This window comes from Patiria miniata, unplaced genomic scaffold (assembly GCF_015706575.1).
Source record: "Patiria miniata isolate m_02_andy unplaced genomic scaffold, ASM1570657v1 HiC_scaffold_6, whole genome shotgun sequence".
Classification (NCBI taxonomy): Eukaryota; Metazoa; Echinodermata; class Asteroidea; order Valvatida; family Asterinidae; genus Patiria; species Patiria miniata.
The window spans coordinates 16946412-16970706 of record NW_024037073.1 but is presented as its reverse complement, the minus strand read 5'-3'; the positions used below and the strand labels follow the sequence as shown (position 1 = coordinate 16970706).

Below are 24295 nucleotides of genomic sequence, written 5' to 3'. Positions count from 1 at the left end.
TATACTAGTACATGAAACTTATGGATGATGATCACTGTTAATGGCACCAGCTGCTAATTATTACTGTGACTGTTGTCCATCAGTATGTGCAGGGATATCAATCAATAGTGCAGACATAATCAATACAGATCAACTTGAATCAATGATCCAGGCACTTCTGACATTTAAAAACGTAAATTACACACTTCTTCATAAAAGAAAAAAGTATTAATGATTGCATATATCTACGTGCATCATTTTTAGGGCATTATTGTTGTAATCAATATAGCAGTACATGTACCAGGACTTAAACCGTGTAGCAAATTTAATTAGGATTTAGGACATCTGTGATTGACAGATTTCAAAGTTATCCCTGCAACCTTTTTCTGACTTATCTAAGGTATTCATGCTTTTGTTTGCAAAAATGATTTTCAGAGCCCCAATACCGGTAGGCTCTAATACATGTAATGTTTAAAAAATCCCTGTCATTGCTGTAGGACTCGAGTCCAGCACTCGGACCCGAGTCCGTCTCGAGTCGACAAAAATCTGTGACTCAGATTCGAGTCACATTGGCAAAAGACTCGGACTCGAACTCAACCATCATGGCTAAGACTTGATGCTGATGACTCGTAACTCACGTGACCACCCCAAAGGTGGTCATGTGAGCAGAGGGATGTAGTAACAACACTGAATGAAGAGGTCGTGACGACCTCGCAAGCTACGTCCTGGTTAATCAACAGACTCTGTAAGGTAACTTTTAACTTCTATGACTCGTGACTCGTGATCGTACATGTATTTGTTTACCCCAAACTTACCTTTTAAAAACAAAATTCTGATGCTTTGTTAACAAGTTTACTTTTTCCTAAGGCCTATTGGTGGAGATAATTTTAATATTTGACCTCCTTACATGTAAAGCCCCCCCCCCTCCCCAACAAAAAACTAGAATACATGGTACATTGTACATCAACAACCAGATTAATGTCTCTTCAGTACTGAAATTTACCGCCCTTTATGAGTCTGTATAAATGCATCAACTCAAATTGTCCCTATTCAACTTGTCTATTTCTGAAAACATAATGCAGTGTAATGTAAGATTGCAATTATACATGGCTCGGGGAGCTTTCTTTGATCAACTTCAATCCCATGAGGCCCTAAAGCTCTAACGTTAAGTGCTCCCCAGCCCACCCTCATCAAGAGAGGAAATCTCTCAAAGATAGCGACGACGAAGACAGAGGTATCAGAATAATTCCTGAAGCCTAAATCGTGAATTGGCAAAGAGCTTCTGAATCAAAATTCAACAGTAAGAGGCATCATGACTCCAAGGCAAACAAATGTATGTCTGTACATATCGGATACACTGTACAATTCTCTGGCTGAGAAGTAGGACTATACAAAAAGTGGGGCAATCGGGGTTAAGTGGAGCTTTTTTTTAGCAGGAAAAAGGTGTAGCTAGTGTAACTTCTTTTTTGTTTTTACAGGCATAAAACCTGCGGGCCTGTTTTACAGTTTAAGGAAAACTTGGACAATTTTTTTGGGGAGGGGGGGGGGGCGCATCCCCCCACTATTGTCAGGTCCCAAAGTAGTGTACTCTGGGCTCTATCCACTCCGTTCACAAGTACCCCCTCACCGGCAAAGAGAGTACAGTTGGGGGTGACCGACCGATGCCATCTTGCCTGACTGCAATATTTTGCCGCGAAGCGCGGCCACTGCGTGTACATAGTACAAATCCCCTGGTCTACGTGCGTCACACACAAGGAACGGTGTGCGTCAACCAGTGAAATGTCCCACCCATGGGACGTCGTTGCTAGGTAAAGGGCGCCCTCTTTCGTCGGCGCATGGAGCTCATATCTGGTTAGCCTAATCATAAATAATAAGTTCTCTAGGTAGTCTACCGTCTCTGGAAATAACAGGATACCATGATCACTTATGATCTGATCATTGGAAAGGCTTACATACACTGCACTTGCTTTGGCTGAGTGGTGGTATTGGGGGCGAAAGGAAGAATATAGAAAAAGTGCACCCGCTATCGACAAATGAGGTCCTGCCCCCTCAACTTTTCAAATTTGCTACGGCCTGACAGTGCTTTGGCCCCCCCCCCAAACATTTGAAACTGTTCTGCGGCTTTTCAACTTCCGAATAAAACCCTGATAAACAGTTTTATCTTCAAGCATACTTGAATCTTCAATTCTGATTGGTTGATCCATGGCAACTACAGTGTGATATTATTGTTATACCATATATCGCAAGATATCCCAAGATGCGAGCGACATTCCAGCTGCATGCGCTAAACCGCTAATAGGTTCAAGTAAAGTGTGCTAGTTCCAAATGTGCATCGATCAAGTTTGCTTGAAGAAAAATGCGTTATCGCTTGTAGCACATGGAAAATGTAGTGTGTCTGTGTCCCACATATTTGGCATCGTGGTATACTAGACTCAGACACACTACATTATTCCGCCGTTACACTCCGTTCTGACCCTGTTCACTATGATTTGTACAGGTTAATATGTTCGCTTCACTATTGATAGCTACATCAGGGGTGTGAGTGACCACTGTTAAAAATAGCTGAAAACAGCTGGAAAAAGGTATAAAAAAGCTGAACTTTGGAAATCTCCTATACTTTTGTACACAGCAAGTGAGGAAAAAAGCTGAAAAAAAGCTCAAATCCACAAAAAAAAAAGAAGCTAAAATCAGCTTTAAAGCTGAGATTTCACACCCCTGCTACATGACAGGTCTCCATAACAAGGACATAAAAGTGACGATGAAGTAAGACATGAGACGTGTACAAATCTTAGTCCTGCTTTTCTGACCTTCCAAGGCCACTTGTCGAAATTCTTCACCTCTCTGTTTCCATAAAAAAAGGTCAAGGCAACAGAATCAGGACTCTCCTAACCAGGCCAGGTCACCTGATGACATCAGCATTTTCCTCAGTGCACCAAGGCATCTGGTCCAGACCTCAGGCCTTGCGTGGCTTCCCCGATCTGTCTCTTTCATGCCTCTCTCCTTCCCCACGGCCTCATCAGGTTCTCATCTCTCCCTCAGATCCCAGAAATTGCAAATTGCAAGGAAATTCTTCAAATATAACCTTGACGATCCTTTCAGTTTGCTTTATAAAAATAAGGCAAAGAAATCCCTTCAAAGTATGAAAAAAGCTCCCAAGAAACTATTCCCCAATGTCCGACACTGAGCAACGAGGCATCTAACTTGATGTGACAACTCAGGACATGATCTCTGGGACGAATTAAGCCTAATGCTGACCTCACTGCCAAGACCAATTTGCCAACTGCAAACGGTTCTATTAGGCAAGGGGACATGCAGCTCTGTCTGGGCTGCGGGAGTGCCCATGAACTTCTCTCTGCAGTCTGAACTCACAAATTGGCCTACATGGACAAAATTAGCTTTTGCAAACTGGAAAAGTCTGTTTCGCAAAGCCATTAGACCAATGGCATAGACTATGAACTGCAAACCAATTTGCAGAAGGCACTGGGGGAGGAGCTTTATTTTCTGCAGGGGGTAAAATCTGAGGTAGACTAGGGCACAAGGGGGGCACAGGGCAGGCCTAGAGGTGGGGGAGGGAGGGGGGGGGGGTTGACAGCAAGCCACCCTGCCCTTCCCCTGGTTACACCACTGTGTCACAAACTGTTTGATTCCTGAGTTTGGTGCAATTTTGTTTGGTAAACATGCAGCTCAGTACAATGATTTTAATTGGATGTAGCATTCAGCGCATTTTTTTTCACATGATCTCTCACGTTATTCCAGACATATAGATTCTGACAAGGGATATGACTGAAACACCATTCATAAATACCTGAGACAGTTAACCCATTCCAATTTGTTGAGAGCCCATCATGTGGCTGGTAATTAAACGGTTGATAAAACACTGGTTTTAAACACTTCAATCCTGGCACCACTGAGTTCTGCGCAGTACGCGCCATGCGCGCGCAATTCTCCAACATAGGGAGAGTTTTTAAAACTACTCGCAGGAGGCATATACTATAAACATAGCTAGAGGGGTGTCTCAGAAAAGCATACATGTACAGTAAAATTGTAGAACAAAATCTTTGGAAAGTTGTAATTTTTGAGTATTTGACCGAAAGGCATACCAATGGAAATAAATACAACCTATGTGCCTGGCAAGTATCAAACAAGTACATTAAAAAAAACTGGCTAGGTCACAGACAATGGCCCTGTTTAAAACCAGCCAAGCACATATTTATTCCTTAATAAGTACTGGTACTGGCATGTAAATGGGGCTATAATTCCAAAACCAAATATTCAGAGAATTACCGTGATTACCTGATGTACTAAAGCCTGTCTTTCGGATCGATGACAAAATATGCAGAGAATCCACTTCTCAGAACTGAGTGATGGAAAGTGCATGTGATCAGATGCAATGACACCAACCACAAGAATGTCATCCATTTTTATGTCAGGGAATCGTCACCTTGACTTGAAAACCAGTTTTAATACTGTACAACGACCTAATCACCATTTTGTCCAGACGTCCCATTTGGTCATCAGATTTTGTTAGAGACCATGCAACTGTTCAATAAAATATAAAGTTACCCTTTATCACGCTACACCAACCAGACCAAAACAGTAGGAATACTAGTTTAGTGGGGGTAATTTACAAATTATCTCACAGTGTGTGGAATTAAGATCTGTTCAGTCATTTTGACATTACATGTACATAGCTTGGCACATACATGTATAGGCCTATCCATGTGTATGGTAATGTGACAGATTGTTTTTGCTGGACGCCAAGGACAAACCTGAGTCACTAGTTAAGTGACTGACTGTGGACCACTGAAAACAGTACATTATTTTAACATAAAGACATGCACAATATGTTATGCCGAAACTGGTCATGTCTGTTTCTCACAGGAATTTGGTTACTATATGTGAATTTGTCATAATAGCTAAATTCAAAGGCCTAATTTGATATGTTCAGAAATTACATTTTCTTGTGAAAGGGGAGGGGAGATCTGCTTATTTAACCGCTGAATTAACTTTGTTTAAAATAATGAAAGATCAAGTTAATACTTCAGAGTCTAAACATCTTTGTGTCTGCCAACTTTTATTTCTTCAAACGAAATCAAAATGTTCACAAGCGAAGAGATTCTGGGTCACAGGGTCAGTTAAAGTTTGCACGTTTACAAACTTCTGACGGATGGTACCCTAGACTATTGTCAGTGTGGCACTGAAATAAAGTGGAGCTAAGGTGGGGGGGGGGGATGAAAATGAAAATGTAAAAAAAGGTTTTGTGCGTGAATTATATGGGTGTCATTGAAGATGCTACATGGTGTGAAGCACATGGTCGCGTGCAGGATTAACCCTAACTCCCTAGGGGGTGTGCAAAATCGTATTAAAATTGGAGGATTAAGGACTGTTAGCGATTTGTATGATAGAACAAAGTGAAGGCAGATTCTTTTCTAGAATTGTCTTTCAATACCGGACTAACATACCGGTACATGTTTAAATAACGTTTATAGAAACAAGACAGTGTTAAAAAGTTTATTTTAAAAAGGATGTTTCTTTAGTGACAGCATAGCTCCATGGTGACAGTTTTGCACCTTTTTCAAGAGAGGCATTGCACACAGACCATCATTGGCACTCAGCTCACAGACCCCCCCCCCCCCCCCCCCCCTCTGAGCTCTCATAAACAGGTGTCCAAGCAAAGGACAGCAGAACATCCAATGATTACGGCCCGGCCTGTTTATTTCACTGTCCACTGGTCAGAATCTCCCATGAGTGGGAGACCAAATGAGGAAGGACCTAGAAAATGTGTCAAATCTGTCGCACTGCCCCTGGCCGTTTTGACGCCACAACCTCCAAAGGGCGCGCTGAAATAACTTGTGAGGTCAACCATGTGCTGTGTTGACAAGCGTGCACGTGCGCGAGCTGTAAAAGTGGAACAGACCTTGTGCGAGCTGTAAAAGTGGAACAGACCTAATATTTGCAGATCCACCTTGTGCATACATTTGCAAGGTCACTGGATGGTCGCAGTGGTTTTAACCATCGCAGGATTGAAATAAAGGAACAGTACTGGAAAGGAACACTCTAGACAAAATACCTTTTGAACGTAATATATCATTAAATCAGGTTTTCTCACTTACATGTAGATGTATCTCTACATTAACAGTCGTGCTTAATGTACATGTTCAAAGGCCTGCATCTACTGGTATGAAGTCACTGTTTCATGAAAAGATGAATGTAGTGTCACAAATATACAGGTATTTTTGTGACATCTGCCAAGATGTGATTGCCTTAACTTTTGCAGTGAAAATAAAGTTAGGACAAAACAATGGTACATGTGGTAAATAAAAGGCACTCACTTGCGATATCTCCATCATCCATGTCCTCATCTTCTTCGCTAACACTGTTCTCAATCCAGCTATCCGTGCTTCCAAGGGAACCACTGGTACCAAGCGTCCTGTCCATACCCAGCTTCCTGGGTCGTGGAAACCGGGGAAGCCAGACGTCGTCGGAGTCTTCGGAACCGCCTCTGCGAGGGGACTTGATGTCCGGCGTCCGGCAGCGCAGGTTGCCATTGTTTGGGCAGGACTCCAGCTGGGGGTTGGAGTTGAAGCCACTGTCCTGCTCGTCCGGGGAAAAGCCGTCGGAGAGCTGTCGAGGGTTCGATCCTTGCCGGCCGGAGCGGTAGCTGGCAGTCCGCTCCTCCAAGATGGAGTCTTCTGACCCACCCAGGGAGGCGATGGAGCGGGTGTAGTTGGAGCAGGAAGAGTCTGAGGAATCCAAGCGGATCTGCCGGGTCAAGGAAGCAGGCTCCATGGTCTCAGGATCTGGAATGAGAACGAAAAGGAATGACAGGGTGCATTCGAGCGTGTTACTCTTGCTACTCCCGAGTGCAGGAAAATGTTACGTGCGCATTACTCTCGGTGCAGGAGTATACTCCCGGTATGAGGGAGGGCATACTCTTGCTTACCCACGGGTCGTACTCCTGCCGTTCGTGCGCTCAGGAGTATACTCGCGCTCACACGAGTAGCACGCTCAAACGCACCCATAGAGTCTGCCGATTTTCGCAGGCTCATGGGGGTGTACGTGTTGGCAACATCTTGCAGATGCAACGTTGTTTGAATTAGGAGCTTGAATTCGAAGCTCCAGCCATCCCAAATCTTCCACAACTCCTCGCATAACAGCCCTCTCAGAATCTTGAAGTTTGGAGAAAATTGATTGCGGGAGCCGCGAGGTTAAAAAAAGAGTTCTTCAATTCTACATAATATATGAGGTTGTTAGAATAAGCATCCAGTCAGAAATTGAGAACTGATGTAATCTACCATTAATTTTGCAGCAAGTCAAAACTTGAATGATCAATCAAAATGCCGGAAGTAATCTAACTTTAACCAGTGCACGCTGGGATTATTTTGACATTGACTGGACCCAGGTGCCGGATTATTTCACGAACCTCGACGGGTTCAAGCCGTCATCTGTGGGTAGCACACCCTGATGATATTTCCGTCCTCGCTTGCTGCGAGTGGGTCGCAGACAGATAATCCGGCCTTGCTCGTTGTGTGTTTATCCGTTATCCATTCCGAATACCACAATTCCGAATTCCAAAAACCTTTCATCATCCGACGTGAACTGGTTAACTGAAACTACGTAAACCAACTGTGCATGCAAGAACATTTTTTTCCCCCAGGAAAAAAAAAGTGACCAAGAAGTAAGACAGAAAAAACAATCCAAGATTAGACAAATCCTCACGATTCGCAGTTGACCATGTCTATATTTCTAGTCGATGGAATATCCCCTTGCACAGCCATTGGTCTATGATATGCAAGCAGATTGGACAATAAATTATGCAAAACAGGACTGCATCTTGATCTCCAGATTCTGACCACTCAGCGGGCGCCTTCTATCGGGTCTTTAGCAATCCATTGTATAACAAAAAATTGGCAGCCAAACTGACCAATCAACAGCTTATTAATCCACATTTTTGACTGAAATGAAGTCACATTTCTGACTGAAATGAAGTCACATTTCTGACTGAAATGAAGTCACATTTCTGACTGAAATGAAGTCACATTTCTGACTGAAATGAAGTCACATTTCTGACTGAAATGAAGTCACATTTCTGACTGAAATGAAGTCACATTTCTGACTGAAATGAAGTCACATTTCTGACTGAAATGAAGTCACATTTCTGACTGAAATGAAGTCACATTTCTGACTGAAATGAAGTCACATTTCTGACTGAAATGAAGTCACATTTCTGACTGAAATGAAGTCACATTTCAGACTGAAATGAAGTCACATTTCTGACTGAAATGAAGTCACATTTCTGACTGAAATGAAATCACATTTCTGACTGAAATGAAGTCACATTTCTGACTGAAATGAAGTCACATTTCTAAAGTTGACTCCGATTGGCTGGCTGGCGCGCGTGGTCACATAAAACTTGCACGCTCACATCAATCAGATGTTGCTACGGAACGGGCTCCATTGACAACGGATGAGTCTATTTCTGTATTAATTCAAATGTCAAAAGCACAGCATAGCTAATTCAGAGAAGTCAAGGCTCCAGATGCAGTTATTCTCCATTAAGATTCATTAGTTTTGACACCCAATATGCTGAATAAAACATTGTGTCTCTTCTACCCAATTTTATTCCACGTCTAGTCATTGAACTAAGGCCTATGCTTTGAGGGTCAATTGGAGGGATGATTCACAATATTATTTATGTACATATGTATAAAATATTCAATAGGTTCACCCGGCTGGGAACCTTTCGCTCTTCCCCCCCCCCCCCACCCGTAACGCATCTTGATTCACAAAGAAAATACTTGTGCTTGGATGACACCGTAGACTATTTTCCATACAGAGGAGCTCTCAAACACAGCCCAATGGGCTTTATTCACGAGTCGGCCATATTAAATTGAAAGTTCTAAGGTAAAATCTTAATTTTTGGAACTTGCAAAGAGAAATGAATGAAAGTTAATTTGGAATAAATTCCAGTCTGCTTCGATGAATAATTTAACATTTGTAATTGGACATTCCCTAATGTTTAAAGCCATATTTAAAAAAAAATTACAGTAAAATAAGGCCACATTGTGCCTGCATTATTAGTCTGGCGCCATCCCATTCAACAGTTAACAATTAATGAAATACATTCAGGGAACTCGACAAAAATGGCCAACTCGTGAATAAGGCCCATTTTATGGCTCTGCTAACCACAGAATTCCGCACTTACGATCACCATTTTGTGCTAACCGCGCTAGCAGAAAACTTTTGTGCTAACCATGTAAGCACAGAATCCATAGCCAAAATTCCTTGCTAACAGGTGAAATACACTTAGCATAACCACAGAATTTACTGCTATAGTAAGCAGGGAATTTTCGATAACTGTAAGCAGAGCCAAGAAATTGGGCCCTGTTGTGTTGAGCCTTCCCAATTGACATGTTCCTATGTTGAATGCCTACTGGTATGCATTCTTTACACTATATGAATGTTGCATTTTTTAACCGCGCTAGCAGAAAACTTTTGTGCTAACCATGTAAGCACAGAATCCATAGCCAAAATTCCTTGCTAACAGGTGAAATACACTTAGCATAACCACAGAATTTTCTGCGACAGTAAGCAGGGATTTTATGCTTAACTGTAAGCAGAGCCAAGAAATTGGGCTCTGTTGTGTTGAGCCTCCGCAATTGGCATGTTTCTACGTTGAATGCCTACCGGTATGCATTCTTTACACTACATACATATAAATGTTGCATTTTCTCGCTTCCGTCAAGGTGATATATTTTTTTGGCTGACTTGACAAACATGATCTTACAATTTCAACAAATTTCATTCTGGCCAACAACTCCCCTCCCCCCCCCAAAAAAACCACCCCCCCCCCAAAAAAAAATCTTCAAGCAGTGTGCTTCAGTACTGTTCAAGGCACATCAGGCCATGAGTAGAAGTTTTGGGTACATCAAATAAGAAACGTTTTGGTTTCCAAGTCTCCACGTTTCGACGGACGGCATTACATTTTGCTGCGGCATCATCGACAGCCAGGCAGGAGCCAGTAAATTACCTACCCCCAGGTTCAAGGAGACCATTATGACACGCATCATTAACCCCACAGTCTGAGAGAAAAGAGGAGAGGGGGGGGGGGGGGATACGACCAAGGTCGTTGATGTTATCTATTTTTTTTTTTAACGAAGGCACTTCAGACAGGATGCGGTCTATATTAACGTTCTTGCTGCAATCAGCATCCATGATCAGATGGGTTGGGCGATACAAGCTCCGAAATTAAACCCAGGACCGCAGGATTGTTATACATCGAGATTTGATGAAATTGGAGTTGACTTTTAGACCTCAGATCTGATGGAACAGGTTTGGGCTCTGTAGACTGATCGAAACATCATTAGCTGTTTAGATCTCTAAATTAATCTAATATTGTTAGATTCTTCAGTACCAATTTCCGTGTGTAAATCTTACTTGGAGTTTGTGTACACATAACAACTTAGGGCTCTGTTATAGTTTTAAGCATTGGTGCATGGGTTCAGAATCCATGCATGCGCAGTTAGGGAGAAAACCCTGCAAGTTATAGGTCGGATGTGGGACAGAATAAAGTGGTTGAAAGAGACAAGGATTTGTTTCAATCTTAACTAATACCCCCCCCCCCACCTGGCACTGAATAATTAATTTATAACAAAGACAAAAGGAAAAAATCGAAACAAAAAAGCCTTTTTTAAGCATACTTTTATTTTTTAATTTTTTTTTTTATAAAAGTAAAGTCTGTCACGAGCCAATACAGCTCATCAGGCCAGCGTTTATCTCCGGTTTCCTTTTACCATGAACCGACCTAGGATATTTCCTATCCCTGCTGGATGGGATGCCAGCCCATCGCAGGTTACTCCCCAGCTAATGCCAGTACCCATTTATACTCCTGGTTGGAGAGAGGCAAGTGGGGGTAAAGAGGCCTGCCCAAGGACACAACATATGGCCAGCAGCTGGATTTGTATCTTGAGCCACAAACCCTAACCACTAGGCCAAACTCTCCCTTTTATAAACTCAACGATTAATTTTGGTGAAAAGTTGCAACTCCCTAAATTGCATCCAATGATTTGGAGGGGGAAGAGTCGAAGAGAACTATTATTTTTTACTTTGTAATTAAGCAATTTCATAGGAGAAAACCACAAGTAAACAGCTTAATATCTAATTCTAAAAATTATGGTTGGAAGTTGTACCTTTTTTGAAAATGTATGTCAATTTATGGAAAGTTACCCCATGAAACTGTTACAATTTCTTTGTGGTTAGAATACTTAATGCATTCATTATCATTGTTATGATAATTACATGCATAAGTAAAATATGCAGTGCTCTTTAAATATACACCAAGCCAGGCCCATATCTCTGCATGTGATGGGCATTTTTTTGTGATTAAGCAATTAGGCAATATTGGTCCGGTAATCTCCAGCGGTAATTAGTCAAACAGTGACCGTGGGAAACAAATATCTAAACTAACCAACTCATCAGAATATGTGCTGTTTTCAGGGAAAAACCTAACAGCAGGGTCTGACCAAAAATGCTAGATACATATATGTAGACAAATGATAGATCAAAACACCTATCAAGGAGAAATTAAATTCTTGAAAATCTTTTGTGTTGCTCTATGATATGAGACAACAATCTCAACAAATGAAGAATGGTTAGTCATCTCTCTTTTGAAAATATAGTTATTTAAAACAAATTAATTGGTAAACTCCTGGAAAGGGATAGAAATCTGTCAAAGATGGCGTGAGCTCATGGTCAAAGTGTTACAACCGACAAAAGGACATACCAGTACATAATTTAATTCCCACACCTTTGCCTTAAATGTGCTGTACAGACCTCACGCCCATCAAGCATTCCCTTCGGCAAGACCTAATTCTCACGGTCAAGTTGCTAATACGACCTCCCCGTGTGTCCTCTCAAAACACATCCACTTCCCCCCCCCCCCAAACCTTTCCCCTTCCCAGAACCCAGACACTGTTTCAACTTAATTCACCTGTCCGATCGCCAATCCATCAAGTGTTATTGGATGCCAGGACTCAGCTCCCCAAGGGCTGAGGGTAAACATCAGGTCCTCATACTTGAAGAGTGACCATTTCCCACGAGGTGATGCAGAGTAAGAGGGATGTGCACACTACGCTCCTTATTTAAAAGTCAAAGATGGGAAGACTGAGCATTTCATCAAATTTCTTTTCTCTTGTGGTTTTTTATTAATAACTCAAAAGTGTTATCCTGGGAGAGAGGTGACCCCTATAAAAATAAAAAAGTATGGTACCCCACCAACTTCATAATTAAATTCAAGCCTTCTTCTATTCAAATGCCAGTAGGTCAGCAACCTCGTCCCCAGTGCTTACTTTATTTCCAACCGCATTTCCAATAGTAAGCCCTGGATAGCAAACTTTCTTCCTGTATCCTGATTCGATACCGCAATTGGCTAGAAATGGATTTTTATCGTGTACTTGGTGTTGTTATTCAGAACGTGCAGTACGTGTTTTCGCGATCATTCGTCCACGCCTTCTTGAAAATACTCATTTCCTTTCCCAATTTGTTCATATTAATATTAAATGTGATACTGCATGTTGTTTCGATAAGATCGTAACAGTTTAATTAAATAAATCGTGTTTTTGCAACTCACGCCATGCTCGCGCTGTGACGAATTGACTCTGTTTTTACCCCAGACACCGCATACAAAAACAAGCGCTAATGTAACGCACATGCAGGCACCAGACTATTCCTCATTTGCATACGTGTTCAAAAATCTTGCACATGCAAATGATCCAATACCAGGGTGAGAGAGCAGGTAGTGATGGACGGGTACTGCTGGACACCCGGGACAAGGTTGGTAGGTCAGTTATAAAAATTCCACAGGGTGTTATGCACCTGCTTAGCCTTTACACAAAGCAAAGCCTTCCTTAATTAATACTTTAGTGGGTCTGCAAGCATCGAGGTTAACACCAACAGCAATAAGTTAGTCTTTTACCAAGGGAACTTACAACTTCACAAGGCTTTGTTTTTTAAACCAGGTGTCTCATAATCCATAAAAGCTCCCGTAGGTAAAATAATTCAGTGACTGGGTCGCAAAATGTGTGAAGAGGTCATACATAAAACATCTGCCCTGCATATGTGGTTTTTAGTGGGGTACTGCATGCTGGAACACTGTTTGTTATTCTTAGAAGAATAAAGTCTGTGTCCAAACTGTGTCTAATCCTCTTTTATAGGAGCTTGGAATATGAAATATGAATAGAGGTACTGAGGAAACCTCTCTTGCCTTTAGAATACAGCTAAACGAAGCACTTAAGGCTAAGTGTGTGTATTTAATTGTTACAAATACGAAATTGCAGTCTGGATTAGGGAAGGTATTTTGGTATCTACACCTACCCCCCCCTCCCTTTTTGAGGGGGGGGGGGTGTTTTTTTAATCTTTGCTGCTAATGAATACTGAAAGGAGTTATGTACATGTACATGTTCACTGGCCAAGAGTCAGGAGTGGCTTTAATTAAGTAACATAAAGTCTATCACGAGCCAATCTGGCCCATCTGGCCGGCATTTAACTCCGGTTTCTGTGGCATGAAACAACTGAGAATATTTCTATTCCCCCTGGATGGAATGCTAGTCCATCGCAGGTTACTCCCCAGCTAATGCTGGTACCCATTTATACTCCTCGGTGGAGAGAGCCAAGTGGGGGTGAAGTGGCTTGCCCAAGGACACAACATATGGCCAGCAGCTGCATTCGAACCCCGGACCCTCTTATCATGGTTCACGAACCCTAACCACTAGGCCACATGGGTAATACTGCAGAGGGGCCCACAAAGAAGCAATGCTTGTGAGGAAATAATCCTAAATTTCTTTGCAAGAGTGCAACAAATGAACATGCGTACAGTACTTTAAACGGAAGAAAGGTAAAACATTCCATAAACTCAAGATTTGTATTTCTCTCTGGTGTAATATGGAGATCTGCTTGTTCAACTGCCATTAAAGAAGCTTGACTCTGGATTTGCAAGACAAATTTAATTCCTTCATCAACTTCCACTTAAGCCGCATCCTGCATCACTCATCAAGAGCTTAGATAAGACTAAAGAGGGCAGAGGAATACTTAATGAGTTGTTAAGGTACTCCTTCAATTATAATGCGATATGCGATGGTATGCGGCTTCCAACTCGGATGAGTAAACATGCATTAAGTGCTTGTGTTTTCAGGCAAGACACTTTACCATAATTGTCTCTCTCCACCCAGGGCCCAATTTCATAGCGCTGCTCAACAGCCGACTTTGTGCTTATCGAGCCTCCATCATTTCATAGAGACTGTTAAGCAGTAAGCACAGCAAAAGCACGCTTAACCCCAGAAGAAAAAGTTGCTTAAATCAGTGACGTAACAATAGAATGCTATAGTGAGCACAACTTTTCTGCTTACTGTTAAGCAGTGCTATGAAATTGGGCCCAGGAGTCTAAACAGATTCCTGTAAGGTTAGAGGCCAGATTGCACTGATTTCAGCCGCTGCAGAAAACTGCTCTCATTGCCTGATGAAAAGGGGTAATAATTGCAAAGCCCATTAAGATTTTTGCATAAAGCGCCACATTGGTGTATGTACCACGTTATTTTATAAGTGCAATTTGCACTGGCTATTTCTGAACTATCATTATTCTTTAACTCTTTTTCATAATTAAATCAGAGAATAAGCGAACTACTGTTCACATGTCATGTAGGCAGCAGCTTATAAGCAGGTGGCAGGAGAAAACTATTGAATAAATGTTATATTTTAATAACTAGCGGGATGCCGCACGAAGGAGAAGTCATACACTAATGTTTACTTTGCCCTCAAGTTGCATGTTGACCCCAAGTTGGCATGGTAAACCCTGGTGAACCAATTTTGCCACATTTTTCATCTTCAACATAACGTTTTGCGTAATAGCGATATCTTTTTGGAGTGTTTTCATAGAGATAATATTGTAATATTGAGCTATTCAAAATCTGACAGAAACAGATTTGCCCAAAAAACAAAACAAATAATTGGTGTTTTTTTCACGTCCCAACTGTGACTTCAGAGGACAGTGAAATCGGAGCATATACAACCATGGAGCAATGAGATGTAGCTAAGCCTCTACATTAACCCTTGCATTTTACCAAAAAAAATGACACACAGACATCAGAAACACACACATAAACGTGTGTTCACGTCGATCGTGGACGTCCTATTGTCCCCCTTAACTTTTTAGGAAGACTCCCATAGGTTTTGTACACGACCCCTTTCGCGGACGTTTGCTGGGAATCGTGGACGATATTGTTCTCTTTTGTTCTCTGGTATTTTTTGTCCACGGTTTGAAAAGATGAACATGTACACATCAGACAGACAGACAGACATCAGACAGACATCAGACAGACAGCGTAGGATCGCTTAATATAGGATTAGTTATTCCTGCACAATGGGTCGCAATCAAAGATACTAGTAGGACTGGGAGTACCTTCAAAAGCCCATATGGTATGAAACATATGGCAATCTCACTTACACATCAGTAAGGCTTTCAATACCCTTTGAATAGCTGGTGTCATTCAGTCTACATTCCATTCATTCAACACCTGAACATGTGAATCAACATTTGATTGGGATATGTATGTGCCTAGAGGAGTCCTCCACAACCATGAAGGACAAAGAAAACAGCTGCTTTCAAATGTACATGATGAATGTCGAAAGCTCCCTTCAGCTATTGACCTATCGGGGTAGAATCATGTTAGAATCGCGTCAACACAGCTTGTGAAATATTGTCCAATTACATGATATACAAATGGACGCGGAACGTGCATACATGTAATCTGAGACAAACAAAACTTAGTGTACAAAAACTCTGTAGGGTTGTCTAAGGGGCGTGGTGAACTCGCAAACAGCGATAGGTCAATTAGATTGGGATCAATACAAAAAGAAAGGTCTTTGACCACAAACAAAATGGTGATTGGATGTTTTAAGTTTGTAGTCTATGTAATAGAATGATGTGTTAGCACATTGGCTGATTGATGCAAGACAAGCGCCTATTGACCTCCAGATTTTGACCAATCAGCGGGCGCTTTTTATATCGGGTCTTCGGTCATCCACCCATTATCGCATCATAGACATTCATTTTAATAAAAAAAAACCTAGACACAGTAAACAAAGGCTGTGGTCACGCGCTATGTATTATGTTACGCGATACGCACCAAGCTTGCCTAGGTTTTATAGATCTATGCCCGGCCGTTGCTGCATTACAAAACACTGCTTTCGACATGACCAAGCAAACATTTAGTCCTGATTTGGGAATGAAATGATGCCACAATTTAGTAAAGTCAACTCCGATTGGCTGAGGCGCGGGATCTCATAAATCTGCATGCTTAGATATATCAGACGTTAGACCGAAGACTGGGCTCCGTGGAAAAGGGGTGATACTCAGACTAACAAGTTTGATGGTCTGGGTTCAAAATAGTCGAAAGTTCTACCATCCTTTGTTGAGCAAAGTTAGTCAAACTATATGGTTAACTATAGCCCCATAAATGTGGCCAATTTTTCAGATGTCTATTTTTCATGAAATTTCCAGATTCGTTTGCACACGTTTGCGTATCAAAATTTCAACATGAAATTTCACAAAAAATTAGACATCTGAAAAAGGCAGCACTTTCTGATTAGCCTATAAAGAGGTGAGTATGCCTCTAAATCAAAAATAACTACAAACTAAGCCTAAATGTGAAAATCAAAATTTGACAAAGTTCAGTAAATTGGCCACATTTATGGGCTAGGTTAACTATAGTTTGTGACCGAACTTCCGCCAATAGTGCTTGCGACTCCACCAGCGCCATGCACTAAAGTGGCTCATTAATAATGCACCATGTCCTTAATTGGCAATTAATTGTACATTTAATTGACTCACTGCACTTTGGGCTTTCCAGTGCGTGCCCACTTCCTACAGTAATTACTCTACTCGCATGCTAAATTATCAATTAACTTTTGCAAACCTGAAATGGGATTGGGTATTGAACCTGTACGGTCAAGGCAGAAAACAATATCACCAATTTATTAAAAAAATCTACTTTTATTGCAGCTACAGGTTTTTTGGTTTCAGAGTTCAGATTTTAAGTTTGACTTTGTTTGAAGTTTAAGTATATTTTTGTCCCAATTAAAGGAGGGTCATCTGAAAATGTAAATGGGCTTATGTGTCCCTATACCTTAACACAGGCTAGTCACCAGCAGTCAGATCATATGTCAAGCAAGCACTGTGACTAGTCAAACTCAGTCAACAGACCATGAACAGAAAAAGCGGGCAAGCTGTGCCCATGGCTGGCTTATCAATTACCCACTGTCAAAGCAAAGGTGCATCGAGTTACATAAATAGTCAGGGCCGGGCCTGTCGCCAGCCCTGAGCGTTAGGGGGTGGGGTGGGGGGGGGGGGCATGTACCAACTAGGGGGGCCACTACCATAAAAATACAAAAATACACATGTATGGCTTCTGCCATGGGGGGGGGGGGGGAATTGCTAGCCAAGGGGGGCCTGGTGCCAGGCCCCCCTCCCCCCTTGGGGACGAGCCTGGTCAGGGCCAGTCAATCTTGCTTTATGTAGGCTGGGAATGAAAACAGTCACTTAATTGATTTTGACTGAAGGACTACATGACATATAACGTATGTTTGCAAAGGAGGGTTAATATCACTTAAAATGTCAGCCTCAGTTGAAAGTTAAAACCATTTTCAGTATTTATTATTATTATTTTTTTCTTGGGGGGGGGGGTGGGAGGATATTTAGCATTTCTATTAGTGGACGACTTACATTTATTATCAAATGTTTGTCATAACACACTTTGATGGTACACCTCATCGGTGTTATCAATCAAACTAATTTGGTCTCACATTCAAAACTGTCTACTGGGACTGCTTTGACAGTCACCGGCAGACTGTTTAAAGGGAATGTACCACATTTGCTTATATTACAATTTTCAGAAATAAATGGATTTGGAGGATTAGTATGTTATAGCAAATTATTGTAAAACTGACTTGTTCCATGTTTTGGGCTTATAGATGCTGGACAATCCAAGAAAACCAATCATGTTCTTGTACTAGGCTGGTTCCTTGACCCCACTTAAGATGAAACGGACTTTGGGAATTGTACGGTCAGAGAATCAGTCTATAGTACCCTTCACAGGGTGTACATCAGTTGCAAAGAAACTGCGGAATTACTAAATATGAAGAATTTGGGGCACTTTTAGAAATAAAGCCAGTTTTCTCCAACACTGGTCAGCCGACCAGACTTGGAAAAATACAATATTTCTTAAAATGTCAGCACACTAGGAGCCACAATTTTACAGGATGCTTTAGACAGTCATTCCCTAACAATCCAGTTAAGTATTTCGTAACAATTTGATCATTTCGGTTTTTTTTATGTTTGCAAATGTTGTATCTTCCCTTTAAATCACCAAATAAAAAAACTCATCAATAATTTCATGATGTGATATTGCTGGCACAAAAGAAAAGCAATTGGCAACGCGACACACGCATAAATGTTTAACACGGTTCTTTTGTCACAATATCTCACGCCCCGGGGCTAATAAAAACATGTATTGATCGAAAGTGTGGCGCAGTCGAACTGACATGGGGCGCGGCAGCATTAGGAAAAAAAAAAGCCACTTATACTGTACTGTCTGGCAAACAGAACAAGCAAAGGCTGGAGTTGTGTCTTTGAGCTTATAATCATGTTTTTGTCATAATTACATCTAGCTTTCAATACATCATAATCTATTACACGTAGGGCTGTCAGGCAGGGAGAGTGTAAAAGGATTTTATAACCGACATACAGATCCTTGTCATTTGATTGGTGGAACTCACATCACGTGACATTCGTTATTACTCCCATTCACGCCGGGTCTCAAAAAGTACTATCCGCCCATGGGGAATTGGAAATACTATTGAACAGTTAGGATCATTCTTGTTCCAAGACGCGGTACTTGCGTGCAAAGGCATGCTGGTGTGCGCGTTCAGCGTTGCGCGTATTGTTCCAAAGAGCCAGTGCTATACAGAGTGGGGTTCAAACATTTTCGTGAAGGGGTGGTTTGGAAGAGAGAAATACACTTCCCATCAATTTTGTAGTGAAATAAAAGTTCAAATATATATCAAACGACAAGGATCTGTATGTCAGTTATATAAAACAAATATTGAGTGGCTTTAAATTGTGAAATGGGAAGAATGTTATCGCTCGGTAAAATCTGGACTTTTCCAGTTCACTCGGCTTCGCCTCATGAAATAGAAAAGTCCAGATTTTACCTTGCGATAATATTCCTCCCATTTCACTCTGAGCCACTCAATTTTTGTATACTAAATCCACTTTTCTGGAGAGAAAAAAGAAATCCTCAAATGATTGTTTTCAAACAAACAGAAGCCCTGAATATACGCTTCCAATCACACTGTGAAATATTATATGTTTTGGTCTTGAATGCAAGAATGATTGTTTTTCTATTATGATTGCCATAAAGCTACAGTGTATGGTTTTGTTTATAGCATAGACAGATTGGATATTGGAAAAGCTGTTCTATCTTGGCCTTCCAAATGTCTCTGTCCTCAAATTAAAGAGCTGGGATGTTGGGGTGTTTGTATGTGGGTTTTTTGTTTGTTTTAAACGCAAGAATGATTGTTTTTCTATTATGATTGCCATAAGCTACATTGTATGGTTTGTTAGCATAAACAGATTGGATATTGGAGAAGCTGTTCTATAATGGCCTAGCTTCCAAATGTCTATGTCCTCAAATTAAAGAGCTCGGCGGTTGGGGATGTTTGTTTGTTTGTTCATTTGTGCGTGTTTATGGTGTAATCGAGGACACACACACGTGGAACGCATCGATAAATCGAGGACAGAAACCGAATCGAGGACTCCTCGGTTGGAAAACATGTACAAAACCAATGAGAGCTGTTGCAAAAAAAGTTTAAGTACAAACAAAGGAAAAGGGAAGAGGAACAAAAGAAAATCCTCGATTTACACATTTAAACAAACGTATTGGTTCGTATGTGTTTTTTTTTGGAGGGGTTCTTTTTTGAGGGGAGGGGATGTGGCTATCACCAACATTATGTACAATGTGGACAGAACTGTTGGGAAAATATTCATACTCACTTCAGTGGTAGATGCAGGATTGTTTTCAAAGGAGGTCAAGATTTTTTAGGAGTAGAAGTGCAGGATATTTTTCAAGTGGGGGGGGGGGGGGGGGGGGAGGTTGGTCAGGGTTATAGGGTTGGGTGGGTTGGAAAGACTGAGACCAATCAACACGGTTACCATCAGCAATGAAATACTGTACTATCGTTTGATACATTTCTTACTTCCAGGTTCCAAGATGCTGGTTACTAAAGACTAGAGGGAGAAGGGGTGGGGGGGGGGGTTAGCCACCCCAACCATGGGCGTCGCGAGGGGGGGAGGCACCCCCCCCCCCCCCCCCGGAAAACCAAAAAAAAAGGAAAAACGAAAAGAAAAAAATGGTGCGAAGCCATATTGCTGTTTCTTTGATGGGGGGGGGGGGGGGGGGGGGGGGGGGGGGGGGGGGGGGAGGGGGGGAGGGCAAATGCTCCCCTGCTCACACTCGGAAAAATGATAACTTTCAAAGTTTGCTTTGCCCCCCCCCCCTGGAAAAAATCGTGGCGACGCCCATGACCCCAACCATCTACCCCATTGATAGATATATTTAGGCCTATAGCTTTTTATACGCAGAAACTTCTGTCCATTCGGCTTCTCTCATTAGCCTATAATCACTGACATTTCTAAGATACAAGTTGCATATGCCTCATCATCATCAGGATCATTTCTGCAGAAGGGGGGGAGGGTAGCCGCCCCAACCATCTACCCCAAATCTACCCCATTGATAAATATATTTATAGCTTTTGTACGCAGAAACTTCTGTCCATTCGGCCATCAGCCTATAATAAGTTGCATATGCCTCATCATCATCAAGATAGCTCTGCAGCACAGTGAGCACTCGGGCGTTCTCTACAAACCCTATCTAATGACAAGACCTGATTCTACGCATGACTGAAAATATATGCAAGCATCGTATAACCCAGTTTCTGCTATCTAATGAATAATGTAATACAAATGTATAACATTGAAAAAAAAATGCTGTTCCAACCTAGACCCTGGAGACACCAGTGTTAACATCTTCCAGTAAGGCCAAGTACAAAAATAATCCAGTTTCTTGTCCCACCCACTTCCTTTTTTCCTGCCCGCCTCCTTTTTTATATTTATTAAAAAAAAGTTTATTTCATACAGGTACATTTGCTTTATTTTGTTCATATTATTTGTTTCTAACAAATTGTAGCTATGTAGAAAGGGTTAGGCCTATGGTTCCTTTGGACTCAATTTGGTATCAGCAAAAGAGTTGAGAAAATGGAAAATCTTGGAAAATCTGCCATTTGGGGGAGGAGGGAACAAAGGAGGGAAAAAGCGCCTCCTTCATTGTTACAAAAAGCCGAGACGAGAAACTAGTTTAGATGTTTACTCGGCCAAAGATTGTTGATGCTGTATAGTACCGCGGAGTCCTGGGAGTCACGAAAAGATGAACTTAGAAACAATAACTCCAAAAGCTTAATTGGCGATACATTTTGGAAGTTAAGTAGGCCTACTTATTTCAAATTCAATATTTTAATGAATAACTATACATTGGAAAATGGATAACTTTGCATGAATGATGTATCCTGAGCCTCTTGTCACAGCTGCAACATTTGCATCTTCGAAGCCCAAGGGGCTGCGGTCCGGTACGGTTTGCTGCCAGTGTCATCAATTCCCATGAATGCATGACTAATGTTTACCTACTGTGTCCCATAAATGAATGCTCTACAAGTTACAAGTTAGTGTTAAACAGCATAACAGTGCCGTTAATCAGACCATGACAGTGTCTAATCAGGGGCCAGTCCAGGCAAGTCAGTGTTTTCATCTATGATGCTTGTGTTCTTGGGCAAGACACTTTACTACAATTGCCTCTCCCCACCCAGGGGTATAAATGAGTACTTGTGCAGGTAGAGACCAGAAGGTAGAGAATCTCGAACTGCTGCAATAACTGGTCTCACGGCCTGACAGTGGCGCACCAAAGGGGGGGGGGGGCCCTGAGAGTGCCTCGGGGGGCTTGTTCCCCCCCCCCCCCCCCCCGAGGTTGTTCCTTTTTTTTTTTTACTCCCACGATTTGACCATGGATTTGACCATATGTAAATGGCCTATTTTCGAGTAGTATAAAAGGAGTGTAAGTGGTGCCACCAACGTCAAAATAGTCCACCCCACCCCCCCAAAAAAAGATATGCGGCCGAAACTTTTGGGCAACATTTTTTGAAAAATATTAAACTTCTAAAAGTTTTGAAAAAACAAACATACATGAGCCCCCCCCCCCCCTCCATAAGGTGCTTGTACATGTACCAAAAAATCATCTTTTTTTGCAGAGGGTTTCAGTGCCCAAAAACGAAGAATTGGAAAGAGATCCATACCTGGACATCACTTGACACCCTGTGCACAAAGCCACAAACCCTATGAGACTGGTCTGAAAAATTCCAAGTGTTTTCTCAGTAATTGCTTCAATATTTTCCCTTTTGACTAAATTTGATATTATCAATTCGGATGGCTGATAGGCCACTGCAGGGAAAAATTAGTGATGTCCATGTATGGAATTGTTCCGGAAGAATTTTGGGGGTTAGAATAGAACATGGAAGTTGAAAATGTATGAAAAGTTCCTAGTGCAAATACATTTTCTTAGGATGTTTTTTATTCGGGAGTGGGGGAAGACGACGGGGGCTTCCCTCAGATCAACCCAAACAAACAATATTAAAAACTAAAAAAAATTATTAAAAAAACCTCAACGCATCATTCTCTTGTTTGGCATGCACTTGAGAAATAACACAATCTTTACAAAAACAAGTTATTACTTTACAAGCTTTTTCAATCTAAAACTGACTGTTCACCAATATCATTTTCAGCCATTTAAATCCAAATTCATAGGCTATTTCCACTCAGAGCTCAGCTGATTTACACCGAGGGCTCTCCAGGGGTTTCCCCCCTCTTGCTAAACTCATGACATTTCCCCAAGTCATCTCAACGGCCCCCTTGGAACATATCAGGGAGCTTATAAAGACATTATCCACGGACTTCGACTAATCAATCATTCAAACACCTCAAATGGCAAAAAAAAAATTCGTATCCGTACCTCTCTTAGACTTTCTTGAAAGCGTTCCCCTCACCCTCACCGACGATGCGCTTGGCTCACCATCGGTTAGTGAACCGCAGGACGAGAGTCAAACATCCTCTAAATAGTCCCGGTTTACTCAGGGGGATTTTCGCCTCTCACATAGAAGGCTTCCTGAAAAAAAAAATACATCAAAAGGACCGATCAGCTGTCAGGAGGGACGATGTGGCTGAAGCGATTCCCGCCGAGCGCACGAGCACCGAGAAAAGAGTTTTTTTTTTCACTGACTGCTTATCAATGGTTAATAGCTTTTGTGCACATGCATTTTACATACTATGTACCTCCTCTTCTATCTCCCTTCATCCCCTTGGGGGCATTCAGAAAAGATTGTGTCTGCATCCGTCTGGGACATCCCAGAGACTTTACATTTCGCTTGGCCATTGTGTTGCTCAGAGTCGTAATGGAGTCCTTTTATCAAAAGTTATTTTTACACTTGCCTTCCCAAATCCTCCAAAATCCTCTTTGCAAAATGGAGGATTTTGCAGGATCGAGGCAGTGGTCGCCCCTCCACTGCAAAGACCACATTCAAGAAATAACGGATGGTGTTGGAGGAGTGACCAGGCTGTATGCAATTTTTCACATGGAGGCAGTTGGAGGAGTTTACAGGATTGAGGTTGCATCCTGGCAAAAGTGCCTGGGGATTTAGGGTTAAAGTCAAATTTGATGTCTCCTATACGCAGGCTACTCACGCTTGTTATTTCTGTCGTAAAATATTCTAAATAAAATTAGGTTTTGCCCTTCACCGACGTTTTTTAAACACTGTATACTCAGTGTGTTACCTCCCGAGTGAAAGTTGGAAAAATCACTCGGGTGGACTCGAACCCACGACCTCCTGCTTTCTAGTGCAGATGTCTTACCACTCGACCACCGAGCTAACGGGATCGGTTGGCTATTCTAATGTAGCCGAGCTCTTTTCCGTTTCTGTGTTTTTATATTTTGTAGGAATAAGCCTACCATGGAAATGTTGACAGAATGATTTGGATAAGAACCAATATTTCCTGTGATCCAATTTTTTTTATGCAAATACTTCGATACTTTCAGCATACCATTTTGGCCAAGTACTCAGATTTCTTTACCCGCAATCAAAAAGCATACACGCTGTGCTAAGACCACAC

The 24295-nt window shown here is 41.7% G+C and overlaps 1 protein-coding gene across 2 annotated transcripts in view; it reads right to left on the bottom strand.

The window, feature by feature from the left end:
• The window catches only part of LOC119742638 (1-phosphatidylinositol 4,5-bisphosphate phosphodiesterase eta-2-like), a 68194-nt gene extending 44901 nt beyond the window's left edge, over positions 1–23293 (bottom strand). For both annotated transcript variants that reach the window (XM_038218771.1, XM_038218772.1), the window contains exons 1-2: positions 23142–23293; positions 6312–6779 (exon numbers count right to left, since the gene is read on the bottom strand). In XM_038218771.1, coding sequence (XP_038074699.1) covers positions 6312–6768 — 457 coding nt within the window. In that variant the 5' untranslated portion in view covers positions 6769–6779; positions 23142–23293. The remainder of the gene's footprint in view (positions 1–6311; positions 6780–23141) is intronic.
• Positions 23294–24295: the final 1002 nt, after the last annotated feature.